Genomic DNA, 19,069 nt, shown 5'->3' with positions numbered 1-19,069 from the left:
GCGAGTAGTGGCAAACTAAATAACATGTTTTTATGGGCTAAGGCGTGTAGGTCTATTAGTAAACCACTTGCTATGTTGAGGTTGGAGTTTGAGAGTGCCAGATTCCATCGGGTTGTTTTCTTTGCTCAGTGAGTGCGTGTAGGTTGTTGTGTCTCTTTGTTTGTGCAAATGACTATAAGTAGGTAATTGGTACATGTATGTTAACCCACAAATATGCTTACATCCTGTTGTCTTCATCTGTGAGCTTTTTATGTGAATTTCTCTACCATTTTCTAGGTCTTATTGTGTAAGATTTCCGTTTTAAGGGCTATTAGTTGTGTTTTCAGCCTCAGCAACCTCGTTCCAAGCAGTTGTCCAAATATAGAGACAAAGTATGCATTGGCCTCCACTTTAATCAGTTCATTTTGAAATGCCGTGTGTTGGCAAGAAAACCGTCCCCCAGCACGATACAGATCTCCCAAAACCCCCACTTAGCTTTTTCAAATAAAACAAAAGCATACAAATATAATCCCTTTCAATTCTCCCAGCACTAAATGCAAGGGTTTCCCAGCAACAGCATATTTGTGTCGGTATTTTCATTCGTTTTCTTGGAGAACAAGCATGTGCAACATCATGTGATTTATGGTAAGCTTTTCCATGGTGGAAATCCATGGCAACTCAGGCTCAGTCCATACAATCTCACAGTGAAAATGTTTGTGTCCTCCTCTTCAATTGACCTCCCAGCTCGTGCTTCCTCCTGGTCTAATATACGTAATTTGTCCTACCAACAAGGGCTCGAGTCCAGAACAAGCACGAGAATTAATAAAATCAAAACCTCGCCATAAATATATGCTACCATTACTGACGTCTCAATTCTCGGCTCTGTAAGAGAAAATCTCCACCTGCAACCGGTGCCAAGACAAATAAACGCCACAGGAGACGAAAAGAAGAGGAGAGAGGAACATGAGCAAGAAATGCAACTACAGCAGCAACAGTCAGCATAACAAAGGAAAATGCTGCGTCTGTCTGTGCCGTGTGGTCTGGGCTAAGTCTGGACGACATGGGATACATTTTCATGGATGCTTTAAGCCAGCGACAGTCCCCAAGTGATTCCATGTACATAAGCACTTTAATAATGCCAGTCTGGAGTCGAGAAAAGCGTAGTGCCTCACCAAACTGTTGCTTTTGTTTATATCAAAGTCAGAACTTGGCATTTGAGATGATGCTGTGGCTTCCCTGTGCTCGGGCGGCGAGGAAATGATCTCCCTGTTGAAAATATTGCATAACTAATGGGAATTCTTGCACGCTTAAACACAGTCTCAACGCAGCTCAGTGGCAAGTACATTTCCAGGTGTTTAAAATATCAACCACTTATGGTGATTGATCCGTAATACTGCAGAGGAATCCGTCATCAGAGAGTCCATGAAGAAAACTCTCATCATCTATTTGCGGATAAATATGAAAGTAACAGCATATTTATTCTGGCCTTTCTGGTTGCTGAAAGACACCAAGAAATGAGTCATGCAGCTAAATCATAGAAGAATGTAGAAGAGTCCAAAATGTATAACCGGAATCTGAAGTGGACGTTTATTAGCTAGGTTGCACTTGTTTTTAAGCCGCACAAAGGGGATAAAAATTGGGCAGTATTGCACTGACCCTGGCTCCAAACTCATAAGATGTCGCCGGTCACAACCCCTGGATACTAGCATGAGTTTGGCCAATGGAAGGAAGTGGAGACGTGTCCTCCATTTTTTTTTTACAGTCTATGCTTGGAACTACTCTTTAAACGAATGTTGTCAATTCTTATATTTTTACAGCTCTAGGTTTCCTCTTTGGTTGTATGGCTTTGCTTAGATTTTTATATTTGATAGCCCTTACCTTACAATGGAATCAGTTGCTTTGCATGTGTTGGTCTTCTGCTATAGCTTACTGCTGTAGTGTAACTGGGACATAAAGATGTTTATTGTCATATGTACAGTAAAAGCACCAGTTACACCATTAGTTAGACCATACAATGAAATGTATATATACACTTATTTTAACAACATTATCCTTCATCTGAAGAGCATAAACTCAGATCAAAAGTAGACCATAAATAAAGTTAGATGGTAACTGTGAACTGAAATGTAAAATGCTGAATTACAAAATTCCTATACACTATACCGATAGTTTGACTTTCCATATTTCATATTTACTTAGCTGTACCATAATACAGTCAAATATTGAAAATGAACCAGTTATAATAAATAGCCCAAGAAGCATGACATGAGACAGATTGCAGAGTCAGTCTGACCCCACTACCATCCAACTGGCACTCAGACTATAACTGCTCCTGTTGTTTTTCCCCATTCAATCAAACCAGCTTTCCTCGTCTAATTACCCAGAAGGCCGTGTACGATTGGATCTCCGTCGCTGCCTCAAATGTTACGCTGAGCGCCTTGCTCAGCCAGCACAACACAGAAACCAGTGGGGGAATAATTGAGTGAGCTTCTCATTTGCCCGCCAAGATAGCCTGTCCCCTTGGCATCACATTGCGGAATTAGCTTCCCTCGTTCCTGGTTGAGTTGTTGAGTTTGATGAATGGCGCTGTGACAGAAGCCGTCAAGCTATCACTCACTGCTGTCCAACCTACCATGTCTGGCAATTAACCGACTGTCCACACTCTGTCCTCCAGCACTTGGATGGCATCACACTTTTTAGTCAGGCTGGGTTCAGTCCGGATTTGCTTACAAATCCACATTACACGGGCAGACTTTAGTGAAGACTTTTAAATTATTAGGTACTGCTAAGTAATTCAGCGGTTGCCAAATTGGGAGCAATTTCCTGTAATGGCTCTCTTGTTCTAGGAATAGTTTTTCTGTCCCTAACATTTTGCCAGCTATACCCAAGACAGGTTAACAATTACCCGTGTTGTGCTTGTAACTTCAAAAACATTTTCTGTGGTTTTTGGAGGCCTCCACTTTAAGCCCAGTGATTGATGAGTGATCTTTTCTTAAGGTCGAGCTAGAATTAAATTGCTACAGCTACAATTGTGCTCCGTAAATCACTCGTCCCGTGTTATCCTTCGAGAATAACACCAGAAACAATAGTGATACAAAACTGTTAAAAAGATAAATATACATATTAAGATAATATTGGCCACTACATGTGACTTCAGTTCTGCACTTGAAAATAAAAATTGCTGTACATCCTGAAATCAGGTTCTTGACTTACTTTAATGGCTCATAAACATACAGGAATGGATATAGAACAGTGTTTTTGACTGTGAAGGACCTTTTGTTCTAATAATATAATAACAGTTTATACCTTTCTTTGGCTGTCAAAGTGATATGATCCTCCAAAAAAAGAATTAAATCATGATCAATCCAAATCTGTGCTGCTGATGTACATGCTCACTGTGGTCTCTTTCAGTGCTAATTTATTAATTGTCACAACACAAGACCTTGGATGGTTTGTTCCTTGAGGCGCTTGGCCACCGCACCACCAAAGGGATATGGAAAGGTCTTTTTTTTTTTGCCACATTCAGCCACAGTGTTTGTCTGTTGAAGACAGTTGTCATCATGCCACTGACTATCGTCCAATCAGCCGTTTTCAATATAGTACCACAGACCTGCCGCTTTTGACACTGTGCTCTAGGACAGTACTGCACATACTCTGGCTCCATAATAACAGGATGGCGCTGCCCGTAACCCTGGGATACTAGCATCAATTTTTTTTTTTTTTTTACAGTCTATGCTTGGAACTAGTCTTTAAAAAACTGTTGTCAGTTCTTATATTTTTACAGCTCTAGGTTTCCTCTAATGTCATTTTTATCATTTTATTGTGATGACAGTCTGGTTGTACGGCACTTTGCTTATATTTTTATATTTTATATCCCTTACCTTACAACGATATCTTATATACAAGCTCAGTGGCTTTGTATGCATTGGCCTGCTCTCATTAAACTATTCATACAGTACAACACTGTAGACCAGCTTCCAACAAGAGCAGGTTTGATTATTTTTTTTTCTCTGAAGCCACTTACTAAATGATGGGTGTCGGGGCTTTCCTTGATTGTGTCAGCATTTTTAGAAACTTGATTTAACAAGTGATAACAATGAAAAAGAAAAGCAAACGATGTCATAACATTTACGAGACTGTCTGCTGTATCTGAAGCAAGTCTCTACACGCTGCTTAACAGATAGGTTGAAAATGTCAAACCAATCCATACGCTTTATGACTTTAATTTAGAATATACAAAGGCACCTGTATGACCATTAACAGCTGGGTGGCCTTTGTGGAAACCGATCTGCTTACCTTCACTGTGTCAGCCCCCTGGCTCCCTGCTGAGGAAAACCAGAACACGGAAAGAAACAAAGTCAGTGAAGGAAGGATGATATGGCATGAAGCAGCATGTGAGAGACATGGAACAAATTGAATCGAAGCTTGAGGGGGAACGTGCAACAGTACATCCAGAAAAAGGGCATGCATGTGCTTTACTTGTGCTCTTAGGTCAAAACATTTCAGGATTAATTTGGTTTAAAGATGGCCTTGCAACATGCTTGGGACAAAAACAAGATGCCTGTAAAAAAACAAACAAACAAAAAAAACAGGAAGCAAATCATCTTTGCAATCATCTTAAATATCCAAAGTATTTGTCCCTAAGATGTTGCTCAATAATACCATAGTTGAGTCTAGTGTCTGTAATCGTGTGTGTGTGCATGTTGATCCTGCAGAGTTGTTGTTGTTATTCTTACCACCCAAGCCAAGAGCAGATAGCCTGTCAAAACAAGCGCTCCAACTTCCGACGGATGGGGAGAGAGCTTTCAGAACGGATGCATTTGGGTTGCTTTTGTTTTATCCTCTGCGGAAGGACTGCAAATAAAGTTTTGAGTTTGGAAGGAGAATCTTGGGGAATTATAAAAACCACACAAGATAAACAACATAATAAACTCCTCTCACGATGTAGTGCCTTCTTTATTCTACATCAAGTATGCAATAAGACACGGCCTTAAGTTTGAACCAGATACCCTGCAAAACATTAGATTTTTGAGTTTTTACTTGTTTCAGTGGAGTGTCCACTGCTGCAAATAGCGACAGAGTCAAAGTAACTATCTCTGCTCAGAGCCAGGTGGGTTCATGCTCTGATCAAAGTCACAGGAGGGGCTGATGGGAGGACAGCAGTGTGGCAGTGATTGGAAGGGGGACTGGTGTGCGGGTCCTCATCTATCATTCAGGATAGCTGCCATGCATATATCAGTCTTTGATTAACAGCTGGTGTACCTTGGCACCACCGCTAGCCCCTCAAGGTGTGGAAAGCTTTTGTTGCAATCTCTCCTGCCAAAAGCAATGAGGTGCCTGCTTTTGAAGTTCTAATCATACGAGCATCTGTTTGGAGTTTATAAGAAAGAGTAATGATCCAGTTCTGTTTTAATTGATGCAATTTATTTAAGTCAGTGGTAAATGAGAAAGATATGGCCTGTATGGTTGGGATCTGCTAGTCACTTGTGTAGTTGTTTACTTGTGTAGTCCTCATCCACTCTCTTCTTTATTTCTCGATCTGTTCCCGTGCTAGACTGAAGTATCTACAGTTCCTTTTTAGATGGTTTGCCAAGACATTTTATACAGACATGTGCTGTCCACAGAGGACCGATGACTTCACAAGGTTGTCATTTGTGGTGGAATGAAATGCCTTGATACGTTGCCATGAAATCTTTATGATATCTCCTACAGATTATTTTTTTGATATTTGCATTTTATCTAATGAAGTTGAGGTTTGGTTTCCACGACATATCGCGACTGTTGTCATGAGGTTTGATACATACCTTTATAATTATCTGTTATAATTTCGACCGTCAAACTATACTATTTGGTCAAATTTTATTTGGTTAAATGCTTTTATGATTTAACAAAACTGATGACATCCTTTTCAGCCAACTCTGTGGGACCTAGACGCTGTAACCTACGCACATAGCCTACGCCGATGCTAGCCATTTATACTTGGCTATACGCTCGTCAGTGTGGCTTGCCCTGTAACAACGCCACCCAAACACTAGTCGGCGCTGTCTTTTTTGCCAGTCGGGTTCATTTTTGTTTATACTTCCTGCTTCACTTTCCACTTCGCGTAGTTACATTTCTGGGGAGGTGCACGTCAGTTACGGCGCTAGGCTCTGCGAAGGCTCTGCGTAGGTGTCGCCGTAGCCTCTGCGTCAACTTAACGCAGAAGTATAAACCGCCTATTATTTTAGCACCAATGTCTGATGTATTTAAACCTCAGCTTGACTTCTCTGAATGCCTAAATGGAAGTTTTTCTTGCTTCATTCGTTGTTATTTCACTGATTAAAGTTTATTAAAAAATATATAAAATGTAGACTGAATAAGAAATTTGGAATTGGGACTGTATTTGGTGGATTCTGATAAAAGTGACCCCAATGACAATGGCCCTTATTGCACTGTAACAAAATTATTATGTGTGTAACGCTTTGTGTTACTGTATTGCCATTTTTCCAATAAACCCACAAAGGCTGAGCAAAAGAGGCAGCTAGAAGCCATTAAAAAAAAAAAGTGAGGTTGTGTAGTTGATGTTAAACAGACAAATTACAAGACACTGAATTCAAATACATCAACTCTGGCCCAAACACTGATAGTGGCTTCAGCAGTACATTCACACTCGGGGAGATCCAAATAGATAATGTTCAGATAAAAAGTCTCCAGCTGTCTTTTTAGCATCAGTTGCTATTAGACCCTGTTGGACTATATTCTTGTGTGTACTCCATGTTGCATGAATGTGTCTGTGTGAGTATATGGTTTTCCTGAATATATATATATAAAAAAATCTCCGGCTCCACATATGGTCTCCACTCATATCTCTTTGTTTCTTGCCAACACTTGAGGCGTTTTGGAACGGAGATAGATGCATTGCTCTCACCACTAATCCCTCTAGGCCTGTTGGTCTCTGCGCTATCGCTGCTGCTTTGACGGATATCATTGGCCCTAAACCAGATACACTTAAACTGTCCCGATGGTCCCTGCTTATTATCTCTCCTTTGGAGCTACGCTGCAGTTGAATGGGATGTACGGCGTAGAAGCCTCAAGCTGTTGTGTAGCTGTTCAGGATGTCCCAAAAGCTTGTAAAGCATGAGATAAGTAGTTTGAATACTATTAATTCCTGCCCATCGCTTTGACCTATCCATTTTTATGACGTCTAGCAGGGTCTAGTTTATACATGTTTACCATGCTAATCAGCGTATTTCAAGTTCAAGAGTTCTCCTGTATACCATGGCAGCAGTTGTAAAAGCCTTTATTTTTGGAAACAGCACAGTTAAGACTGAAAGCAAGATGATCTCACTCCATTGTTTGATGTAGGTTTTTATATGGCTTTAGTAAGATTAACGTTTTAAAAACACAGGCTTGAAAATAAATGACTTTTATTTGCCATGACTTTTACAACATGTTGGCTTTGTCTCAAGCACATCTATTAATCTGTGAAGCTTACGTCTCAGTATTCTTTCCTCATCCCCCCATTCTTACAGGATGACGACTCCAGTCGCTTTAGCCTGTTTTATGCTATGCTACGCTGTGCGCACCCTTAGCGGCACATCACGCAATAGATTAGCATCAGTATTCGCTGCCCTCTCCACTGTACGCCGTGAATGATAAAGTGCATGGTGAGAGTTACAGTAAAGGGCAGTGCATTCCCACACACTGGCTCCTGTGGTCGCCTTTATGTTAATACTCTGACCTAAAATATGTGGAGGCTATTCGGGAGGGTGTTATTAGTGGGTATGCATGCGTATGCTCCGTTTGGTGGCATCTCCACAGTCGCTAACACCAGCCACTGACTCAAGGCTAACACAGAAACCGCTGTGGCCCCACACCACTTTGAGCTGATGTCTAATAAAACAACTGCTGAGCGTATCAACTGATGCACACGTTGATTTTTTTCTTCTTCTTTTTTTTTTTTTTTTTTTAATTGTGTTCTGGCGTGAATAGACCTCAAATGTTAACACTTAGACATCACCATGATGACAGCTGGAAGGAGCTAGGGAGGACCAGAGAGTGTGGCAGCCTGACATGGTGCACTGACAGCTGGGAGTGGGTGTATCCATCCTCTCCGCACTGAGAACCAGAGCAGCAAGCAGCCTGGAGCTCAGGGAGGACTGGTCTCTCCCTCTCGTCTATTCTCTCTCTCCATCCTCCTTCTCTTCCCTCGCTCCCTCGGGCTCTGTAATTACACCGCTCCTGCAAGAGTTGCTTGAAGTTCAGCCAATTAGACAATAAAGACCAGAGCTTTCTCTCCTGCTGTTTCCCTCCTTTCGGCGGTCACACCCTTGCATGTCTCCTTTGTTTTCACCTCTCGTGTTTTATGGCCTGTCACGTATGGCTATTACGTCCAGTTTGGATTCGGAATAGAGAAGAAAGGGCTCCTCCTAGCACACTTCCTTTGTTTCCCTCCCAGATTTTTTAATTCTTTGCGATATACGCGAGACCTTTCTGGCATTTAGTAAGTCAGTTAGTGGATCTCTGTCTTGCTTCTTACGCTTCTTCACTTTTCTTTTGTTCTCTCTCTACCTTATTGCTCCACGTTCTTTTTTCTTCCTATCTATTGTTCCCTGGGTTTTCTCCACACAACCTCATTTACAACAAACTGAGAACCTTTCAGTTTGGCCTCCAGAGCAAAGCCAGCAGATGGTCCTGTTGGATTTTTTTTTTTCTCTCTTTAGAGAAAATAAAGATATGTTTCTCTGACTTTAATGTCCTTTCTAATTGTATGTGGTGGATTGTAAACGGTGGCTAAAGTTAGTTTGGGAACTGTAGCTGGTGTCTGGGGCGGACACAGCGGCTCGGTCTGCTTTGCCCAGTGTTCTCTGGTGGTTTCAGACCACTGGCAGCTGCGTGGACTGTAGGAGAAATAATTACAATTGTAGAGCTTTCTCCCTGTTTTTGTCCCTCCTCCCCATCCTGCCCTTGTTGCCTGTCTTGCTGATGGAGGGTTTTGGGAACCCTAGAATTGAGGGCTGTTTTTAGTGGTCTTGTGTGACGTTCTTCGTTATTCAGTTTAGTCATTTCACTAAAGCCGGAGCTATGTTGGTAGCGTGCTGGCATTCTCGGCAATGCTTGGGATGTGTGTATTGGAATGGCGAGCCACGCAAAATTAACAGTAGCGGCGGGACAGCAGTAACCTAGGCGCAATTTGGTCTCACTTATCAACTTGTTTGTTCTTTGGAAGTGCAGTGTCTATTTTGAGCATGAGACACTGGGTTGCTGTTGGGAGTCATTTCTGCATACTCTTAGCTTAGCATTAAAACAACTAGAATCATGGCAGAACTGCTAGCATGACTGCTAGCATGACAAGCAACAGTTTGTGGTTTCATGGGTGTTACATGTCAGACTGTCAACCTTGTACTTTGGTTTAATTGTACAACTACAACTTAGCGTGCAGCAACGCAAAGCAAAAGTGGAATAAATTGGTATTGAATTCTTAAAATATTTATGTCTTTTTCCAATGTTTACATGTGTTTTTCTTTGACAGCAAATCCTTCGTCACTCCCGTGGCAATGCCACCAAGGTGATTTTCCTCATCACCGACGGCTACTCAAACGGCGGAGACCCTCGGCCGGTGGCGGCAGCTCTGAGGGAACGTGGCGTTGAGATCTTCACTTTGGGCATCTGGCAGGGCAACATCAGGGAGCTCCACGACATGGCCTCTCACCCCAAGGACCAGCACTGCTACCTGGTGCACAACTTTGCCGAGTTTGAGGCCTTGGCTCGGCGCGCTCTGCACGAAGGTGAGAAGACGACTTTAGCTGGCGTGCCGTTTCTGCTGAATGCAGTAGCAGCTTTCAGCAGAATCTCAGCCTTCAAGAGACGATGTTAACCCAGAAACATCTGCGATCTCACTTTACAGCTTTAAAGCATATATGATCTCACCCCATTTCCCACTCACTCATAATATTTGCCCAAGGGAGAGTAACATCAGATCCTATGTTTTGGTAAACAGAAGTTGAAGCGTCCATGGCTTCTCCGAGTCTCTTTGAAGCTCAAGTTCTCCCATCATCACCATTTGACCTGAAGGAACATTTCTTAAATGAAGGTTTTGACCCTGTAAAGAGTCAACGCTCACTTAAAAGGGAGCAGATAATATTTTACATAGAATCTGACAGCATACATTTCACATGTCACTTCTGTTTTGTACTGCCAGCAGCCATTAAACCTCACTTCCATACAGATTAGACGGAGCAAAGCGCTTTTTTCCCACACTTGAAGGGGACTTCCCACAGTTTGGTGAAAACAGGGATTCAGTTGTGGATTTAAAACTTTAAATGTCACCATAAAATATCACAGTTGAGTGGAGCACTGAGGGTGTAGCGAGCTGTAAATCATGCGCATTCACTCACAGGCTCGATATGTGCATGTTCGTATGCACAGGGTGTCTGAAATTCCAGACGTAGGTTCAGTAGTAGTTTAGTGAGACAGGACGGGGATAAGGCTGCGAGAAGGAGAGCCAACGCACACCGTACTATCAGCTCAGCCTCCGGTCTGTCTCTCACCCTCTGTCTTGAAGTCTGCCCAGCACCTCTGCCAACAACAGCCCTCAAAGCAGACAAAGAACCACATGCTAAGCCCCTGCTTGCCAGACATCAGTTACGCCAGAGACATTGCGGCCCTCTTAGCCAACCTGCAGTCACAATTAAAAATATTGAGAGGGACAGGCTGATTTCTAGAAGTGGAATTAAATTTACGTTTCAACTTTGGCAAAAGCATCAAAAACAGTCTCCAGACTCGGCTCCAAGTTGCAGCTACAGACGTCTCCCAGTAGTGTCACAGTAAAGTCACCACGCCCCATTGCTTTGGTGATTGTTTGTTGTTGTTAAAAATTGGCTGTACCTTTGTGTCTTGTGACTACCGTCTGATTTATGCATTGCTTTCTGCATTTCAGAGATGCTTAAGGGTGTAAACTCTTAACTATCAGACAGATTTGTGTTATGTTGCTGGAAGAAAAGGTATTGGAAGTGTTGCGGGACTTTTTGCAATTTAGGCTTTCTTTTTCTTTACTGTGCAAGTTTGAAGTAAAGCTTGTTAGGGGGATATTATTCCATGAACTCCCACTTTTGTCATATTTTAGTTATCTTCTAAAATGATGGTTACATGCACTCTAATTAACTTGAAGGTATAGACTGTCTTCCAGGCAGTAAAATCTGACCCTGGTGCAACCTCTGCTCCTCTGTGTTTGTGTCCGACCCTCAGACCTCCCTTCAGGAAGCTACATCCAGGAGGATCTGTCACGCTGCTCCTCTCTGTGTGAAGCCGGCGCGGATTGCTGCGACCTGATGGCCAGCTGCAAGTGCGGCACGCACACCGGACAGTACGACTGCATCTGCGAGAAGGGATACTACGGCAAGGGTCTGCAGCACGAGTGCACAGGTAGGACAGTTCACCATTCTCAGCTTGTTTCTCAGAATTAGAATTATTTGATACTTCCAGGAAGCAGAGCCATTGCATAAATCATCCGGAAGGCCCTCTGAGAGTCTTTTGCAATACTTGTTAATCTGTGCCAAATGCAGATGCCACCTGATCCCTCTTACAACTGTCAAGTGTAGCAAAACAGAGATAAATCAACACTGCTTGTAACTTCTGTATGTGAACTTCTGCATGTCCAAAGGTTTTATTAGACATTATGTAAACACACAAGATCCTACTAAAACGTAATTAGATTTTTATATATGTAGCCAAATGCATCGCCACCACTGTCCACAGAAAATGTCCTGCTGCTCAAACTCACTGTCTACACTAAAGTAGCTCCTAGCTGCAGTGTCCAGTACATTGACATTTACGGTGCTTTCTTCGTTCCTCCACATTAAGCCCATGGCCTCAGGTTGCTGCTGAGCTCACTATCTGTGAATGTTAAATAAGCAGCCTGTCCACTTAATGCATCGCGAGCCGTTCACAGGACAGATCACTATCAACAAATACCATATCTAACCCTGTAGGGGCGGAGAGCTGAGACAGTGATGTGTTTGTGTGCGTTAAAGACCTCAACGGACTACCCTCACCTTTGACTCCCAGACTCCCAGTAGGACACTTCCCATGCCGCTCCCCGCATTCAATTTCCCGCTTTAAATCACATCTTACACTTACACGTCTTTGGTCTTCTGTCATTTTAAAACGAACTGCCTTTTTTATTTTTTTTCTCCTTCACCTCCCACTTCTGTTTCATACATAACCATTTGAGGGCCGAAAAAACAAAGCAAACAAAAAAACTGTTTCATCTGGGTCCAGAGCGCTCTGGCTTTTTCCTCTTGTGTTTCTTACTACTGGTTATTTATAATGTTGGGGCTGTGGGACTTTTTATTTCATGGCTGCAAACACGTCAATTTAGATAAGAGTAAAAGTTGCACTCCTGTATAATTGTGAACACAGAAATATCCACCCATGTACATATTAATAGACACAGAAATTGAGTTATTCCATGGATCTGTGGAACTGCAGATTAATGTAATTTAATATATTTTGATATATCACTGGTAAACTCTTATTTTAGTCTCCTCCTAATATATTTTTAGATAATATGATTTAATCAAATCCATGTTCTCCAAAAACATGAAGTGAAAACATTTGAGTCTTTATAGTTTTGATTAAAATTCAGGGACATGTCTAACTATTTAGTTGGTTGACTCTAAAAATCCCTAAACAGAAATGAGTAGAAGTTGTGAGGGGAACATTCACATCTTTAGTTGTTGGTCCCACCACAGAATTGATGTGGCAATGAATTGTTTTTCTCTTGCTTAAAATTAATCCAACAATCAAGTAATGACCATTTAATGACCCGTTTATTTGTCCATTCTTTGATCTTAGTTTCACAGCCTAATGTTTCAATTTCACTCCGGTCGTCTCCATCATTTAAGCCATAGGTTAAGGTTTGATAGTTCATTTGCACCAAGCTCACAGAGAACCGTAGCTGTGTGCGATTGTCGGAGAGCAGATCTGCTAACAGATGCACTGGCTTGGTGAGTCTGCAGAATGCAAGTGCTGTGTTAATCCTCAATCTTGTAGATAACTCACCCTTCTTGCAGGGAAGACTGGTGGGAGGGACTAATTAAACAAAAAAAAAAAACAACATCAAGCGTGCACTGCCTAGAGGAAACAACCACAGAAATCTGGATAACAATCGCCTCTAATAATGGGAAACAATAGGCAATAATCCTGACTGTGTTTGGCCTCTGGTTCTTCCTCTGTGTACCCGCATGGTTTTCATCCAGAGTTAGATAACAGACAACGAAAAGAGAGACATTTCGCTTTAAATAACCCCATCTGGTGCCAGTAAGCGCAACAAGACAGGAGGATTTCCAGAGTGAGAGTAAAAGTAAAGGGCATCGGGGTCACGGTGCCAAAGCGCACGCCTCCCTAATTCTCATCAGATGTTGTCGAGACTAGAGCCCCGCTCTGCTTATTAATCCGCTTTAATGGTTTAATTAATAGCAGAGAGCAGACTTGAGGGTTTGGCCCAGCCTGTGCGAGGAAGGAAGGGCCCAGCGAGGCGCTGCAACCGCAACTGACGACTTCTTCCTCCGTCTGTCTCTTGCTCGCCCATATAACAGGGTCTCATGGGAGGGGAGCCGGTTAGCTCGTTGCGGACTCCTGATTGTCTGTGCTGCGAGGCGTCAGTTTTCATACTAAGGAGCTGACATGTACCCGCAGTGCGCCGGCCCAGCTAAGAAATATGTGTCACTGCAGTTGCTGTTGCGGAGACGTTGGCAAGCTGAGCCTCTATTAGCTGTGAGTTTGGGTTTTGTTAACACCCTCATATATGTTTTTGAACTCTACATTTATAGAAGGTTTTATTCTCTTGTAACTTACAATTTTTTTTCTTTAAGTAATAGTGGCTCCTAAACAAATTGGAGGAGTACGTAACTAAGAAACTTCCTAGTAAACTTGACAAGCTGCCGTTGAGGGGGGAAAAAAAAACAAAACAGCATCTCTTTAATATTCTGTGGCTTTAACCTTTATGGGCTTGGCTGAACTGTAGGTGCTGTTGAATTCAGGGTACACCGTGTGCTTCAGCCATGCCAAGAAGTCTCTTGAGTGGCAGACAGACGCAACTGTACCCCGCAGCGCTGCTTCCAGAGCGAGACGTGGCCTCAGGTGGCTTTGTTGTCTAGACTGTGAGTTTGTACAGGTTTTTGTGCTTTTTCGGACTTTGTTCTCTCACATTTAACCGCCTTTGACACATCTGAAAAGAACAGAGCTGAACTCCAGGCCCGTCAGTGGAATTATTATTATCATTGGCTGAAAGGCTCAGTTGGAAACGCTAACCAAATCCTTGCAGCGCACAGCAGTGTTGTTTATGAATCTGTCGACAGCCAAGAGATACAACCTCTTCCACAAAACATGACTGGAATCCCAGCAGATAGAAACGGGATGATGAACCCGGTTCCTGCATAGTTTGGTTTATTGCAGTGGGCCAAAGAGGACATTGTTGTCTCCCTTCAAATACCAATCCCGAGCCCCTCTGTGCCCGTATCGCAGAGGATCGCCGAAAGGAATGGGGAAGTGGATAAAAGGAGTGAGAGGCTGAGAGACGAGGTGGTGCAGAGGGGTTACATGTTTTCTTCCTGTCACACATTCTGGCTTATCAGCCTCTCCTGTAGCCCCGCAGAGGGAATGACAGGAGCTCTGGACTGTGTTAAAGTGGTGTCAGCACAGGCTTTGTTCTGCTCGGGGCATGAATGGAGGAGAGGGAGAATGACAGAGAGCAGAAGATGTGAAGAATAGAAAGCCGACCTGTCCAGGGAGCACCCCGCCTCTCGCCCAGTGACAGCTGGGATAGGCTCCAGCAACCCCACGACCCTCCAGAGGACAAGCGGTTACAGAAAATGAATGAATGAATAAAGCTGTCCTTTCTTATAATTACATTGCTCCATTTATGACAGTCTGTTTTAGATTCACAATGACCGGCATAGGCTAAGATGGCCCATCGTTCGTGAAGAAAAATCTAAGAATTTCCAAAATAAGTTGAGAGGAGACACTTTGAATGCGAATGAAATATGATTCATTCAATGGAGTTATATTCCAAAGCTGTGGGATAAGTGGACCTTGTGTCTGTCAAACTGGTTTGAGGGTCAAAAATGAGGGGTTAGTCTTTTAAGTACTCCGTTTCCTTTTCTTATTATAACAACAGCAACATGACATCGATTAAAGGCCTCTTACATTTTTCCCCTGAGAAGATTCTGTTCCACTTGAACACTCAGGATATATATTTTGTTTTGACCGATGGGTGTCTGTGATTTGGAAATGTATCTTCGATGGCTCACAGTTTTTAACACGCTTACCGGAATAAGAACTGTGAGAGTGCAGCAAAACATTTCTCCGCGGCCGATTGCGCAATGTTTACACCGCCGAGCTCACGAAAGCCCCTTGATCCCAAGAGGAGACGCGTGGCAGCGGCGCGCTTCGCCTCGACCCCCCGGACGTAACCCATCCATCTCTCCGCGGATGGACGGGACTGTCTCGCTGTCTGAGGCGAGAGGCGTTCGCCGCGTCCGCTCTGTAAATATTTGCGGCCTGGATGTGAACGACCGAGAGATTCCGGGAGGGGAAGCCTCGAGGCGGACATAAATTGAACGGAGGGAATTAAAATGACAGGAGAGGTCGAATTTGTTGAACGTTAAGGAGGGCTTTAAAGATGTTGAAATGGAAGAGATGTTGCAATCGCCATTTCATTTCTTCTCTCCTTTCACTTTTTTTTTTTTTTTTTTTTTTAACCGTTTGCAGAAGTGCTTTGCGCTGTAGGGTTAGTCAAAAAACAAACAAAAAACCTACAAAGGATGAATGAGGAATGTGAGCAAACTCTGCACCTCATCTCACTTTGTGCTAACACATCAGTGTATACTACACAGGGAACTACACTTACGCACAGCTACGTGTTTTTGGCGTTCTTACGCGGATTCAAATACGCCAAATTCAAGCATTTGACACATACCAGGCAATAGTGCAGAGTCTGTTTACATCAGCCAAGGCAGCACACACTACCTTGTCATAATACATTACACCAGGGAGCCTCTAAATCTCTGAAATGTTTAAATGTACACTCTGAATACAAGACCGCTTACGCCTGAAAAACTCTCAGTGTGAATAAACAGCAGCGATCTGATGATCTCTCTTCCGAGCGCTACATCAATGTTTTCTTCTCTCCTCACAGACATGTGTTCAAAAGTAAAGTTCTCTCAGAGGAGCGACTTTGGTCAACACCTCCAACATGTTACGTAAACTTCCTTATAAAGACTCTCTGTTTCCTTTCGCTGTAGAAATCCTTATCCCCTCAGCATCAATAACCACGGCAGACTGGCGGCTTCTGTTCAGTTTGTCTGCGTTTGTCCCAGTCCATGTTTCTCAATGTTTGAGAATGTTTGTTGTGGAGAAAATAAAAGTTGCTCAACAGGAGTTTTGGCTCAGCTTTGGTCTCGCAGGGGGCAAATGCCTGGTATTTCCTGAGGACAAGCTCAGCGGACACACACACACACAACTCCCACACTCCTCATTAATTGCTTTAACTGATTGCATGGAAATGTAGGATTGTGTTTTACAGAGAGTGGAAAGAGAGAAAGAGGCTGGAACAAGTTCTTTAATTCAGAGCGATGCATCTTTTGTGGTGGATGGATGGAGGGAGGGCTTTCAATGACCGGGCAAAGATCAGACTGACTCTGTGCCACACTGAGTGGGTTTGGGAGGGGTGGATGGACTGTAATGCAACATGTAGTTTTCATCAACCTTAGCTTCATGGTTGACTGATTCTAGCATTTGATATCTAACTTCTAGTCAAGTTTCAGCAGGTCAGGTATCATTTGTCCTGAGACATATCTCACAATGTCCAGCATGGATTGGCGTCAACTTTGGTACAGACGTGTGTGTTACCTAGACTGTGCTATATAACTATATACCCTGATCAGGCATAACATTATGACCACCTTCCTAACAGTTGTGACTCATCAGAGAATGGACATGGGCCTTCTGAGGGTGTCATGTGGTGTCTGGTAACACAGTGTTGTTAGTGTTTGCCTTTGGGTCCTATGGGTTTAGGGGAGAGGCCTCTGTGGATCATCCCACAGATACTCATTCATTTTGGGATCTAGTGAATTTGGAGGCCAGGTCAACACCTTGTGCTGTTCTTCATGTTTTTTGAGTTGTTCCTAAACCGGTTTCTCTGTGTGTGCCTGTGTCAGGCTGCATCCTGCTGAGGATGGCTGCTGCCATCAAGGAGTGTCATTGCTATGGGGTGGGGACCGGTCTGGTCTAGGTGGGTGCTACATGTTTAAGTAACATCCACATGAATGCCAGGTCCAAAAGTTTCTCAGCAGAACACTGAACTGTCACAAGATGGTCAATGTTATTTACTTCTCCTGTCAGAGGTTTTAATGTTGTGGCCGATCGTTGTATTTTGCAATTTTGGCTCATACCCTAGTAAAAACAACATACTCCCACACTGCCATACGTCTCCTCTTGGGATCAAGGGGCTTTTGTGAACTCTGTGTTGTAAACGTTGTGCAATCAGCTCCGTAGAAATATTTTGCTGCATTCACAGAATTCGAGATAACGGTTCATATCCTGATAAGGGTGTTAACAACTGTGAGCCGTCTAAACATATTTCACAAATCATGAACATCAGCCTCAGATGCACTTTGTAGTAATTCTTAATCAGGAGATTTCATGGTGTAGAAACTCTAAACTAAGGTGATGAAGCAGTTATTGCACCTGTTCAGTGTCAGAACATTCACATTGTGAACATGTTGACGTTTAGCTAAGCACAGCTAGCACAGCTTTATACTATGTTAATACTAGCGACGACAGAGCAACAAGCTACGTTTTCAGTGGAAAGGATCGGTTTAGGTGGCTTTAGCTTTATAACTAAAGAAGTCATGCGTTTGTTTCACCAGTTAACATTTAAACGGAGCGCTGCAATGGCGACTCCCACCATTCCGCAGCTTTTGTCACTTATAATCTGAACACACCATTAGACTCTTGTTCTTAGTGTTTCCTGCTCTTTGTCACAGGTGATCCATCACTGTTTACTGTCTGGATGCACATTTACTGGTGAGGGATTCTCTCTTTAGGATACAGCTAAGCCACTTACTTGCTTCCAACCTTTTTTCTTGTCATTCTGGACCAGTTCTACTAAACCAGATCAGTCTTTAAAGAAGTGAAATACAAAATAAGATACGGGTAAAGAGCGGCTCTCTGAAAATGGAGTCTTTCTTAATGGCTACTGCTAGTTAATGACTGCTGCCGCTGCTGCTGCTGCTGCTGCGTTTGAAGGTGAGGGATGCTGTAAAGCAGACATGACTTGTGTTATTAACTGTGGCCACTCTGTTTGTGTTTCTAAAAAAAAAAAAGTGACTAACATGAAGGAGCAAGGAGGCAGAGAAGCTATAAACTGGCCCTAATAGGACCCTCCTCTGCAGGAGAGCATCAAAAACATGGAGCCGTGAAACAGCCAGTGGTGTGAAACACAACCTCGCTGTGTCGTTAACACTCTTCTCTCCATCCCTCCATCTTTCTATCACTGGCTCCATCGGTTTCTGCTCCTGCCATCCGCCGCCTACCCCGCCCTCACAGCTTCCCCCTCTTTTCTCCGTCTTTCCGAGCCTCCGTCCAGCTACTGGAGCGTGTCACCAGGTACAGCAGATGGAAACTGGTCATTTACTGGGAGGTTTTTTAAAAAGATCACAAACAGGTCTTGTGAAATTATTGGAGACACAAACATTCATAAGCTTTCAATGACCGAATATAACAAATATTGATGTGTTCCTGACTGTTTATGTAGGCTGTAGTTAAATGACTCCACTAATCAGTAGATCATAATTACTACTGTCAGACACTGACAAATATTTTTTGTAAAATAATGATCTGTTAGGTCAAAAAGGATGTGTAAATCATAGGTCATCGTATTTTCTGACATGGTTCTTTGCTCTTCAAATATTTTAAGTTCTTTGTGCCTCCATTTCTCCCTCACACCTAATTTAAACTGAAAAATGTGCCCATGGGAATTTAAGGTGGATGGAACGTCTCTTTTAGTATCTTAAGTGCTTTTCACTAGTGTGTTTTTCAAGGCCTTTGC

The 19,069-nt window shown here is 42.9% G+C and overlaps 1 protein-coding gene across 2 annotated transcripts in view; it reads left to right on the top strand.

The window, feature by feature from the left end:
* The window catches only part of svep1 (sushi, von Willebrand factor type A, EGF and pentraxin domain containing 1), an 81,677-nt gene that overhangs the window by 13,330 nt on the left and 49,278 nt on the right, over positions 1–19,069 (top strand). For both annotated transcript variants that reach the window (XM_084542632.1, XM_084542631.1), the window contains exons 2-3: positions 9,491–9,746; positions 11,206–11,382. In XM_084542632.1, the coding sequence (XP_084398758.1) occupies positions 9,491–9,746; positions 11,206–11,382 (433 nt within the window). The remainder of the gene's footprint in view (positions 1–9,490; positions 9,747–11,205; positions 11,383–19,069) is intronic.

Source organism: Chelon labrosus (genome assembly GCF_963514085.1).
Source record: "Chelon labrosus genome assembly, chromosome: 1".
Taxonomy (NCBI): domain Eukaryota; kingdom Metazoa; phylum Chordata; class Actinopteri; order Mugiliformes; family Mugilidae; genus Chelon; species Chelon labrosus.
This window is presented reverse-complemented; position numbering and strand designations above follow the sequence as displayed.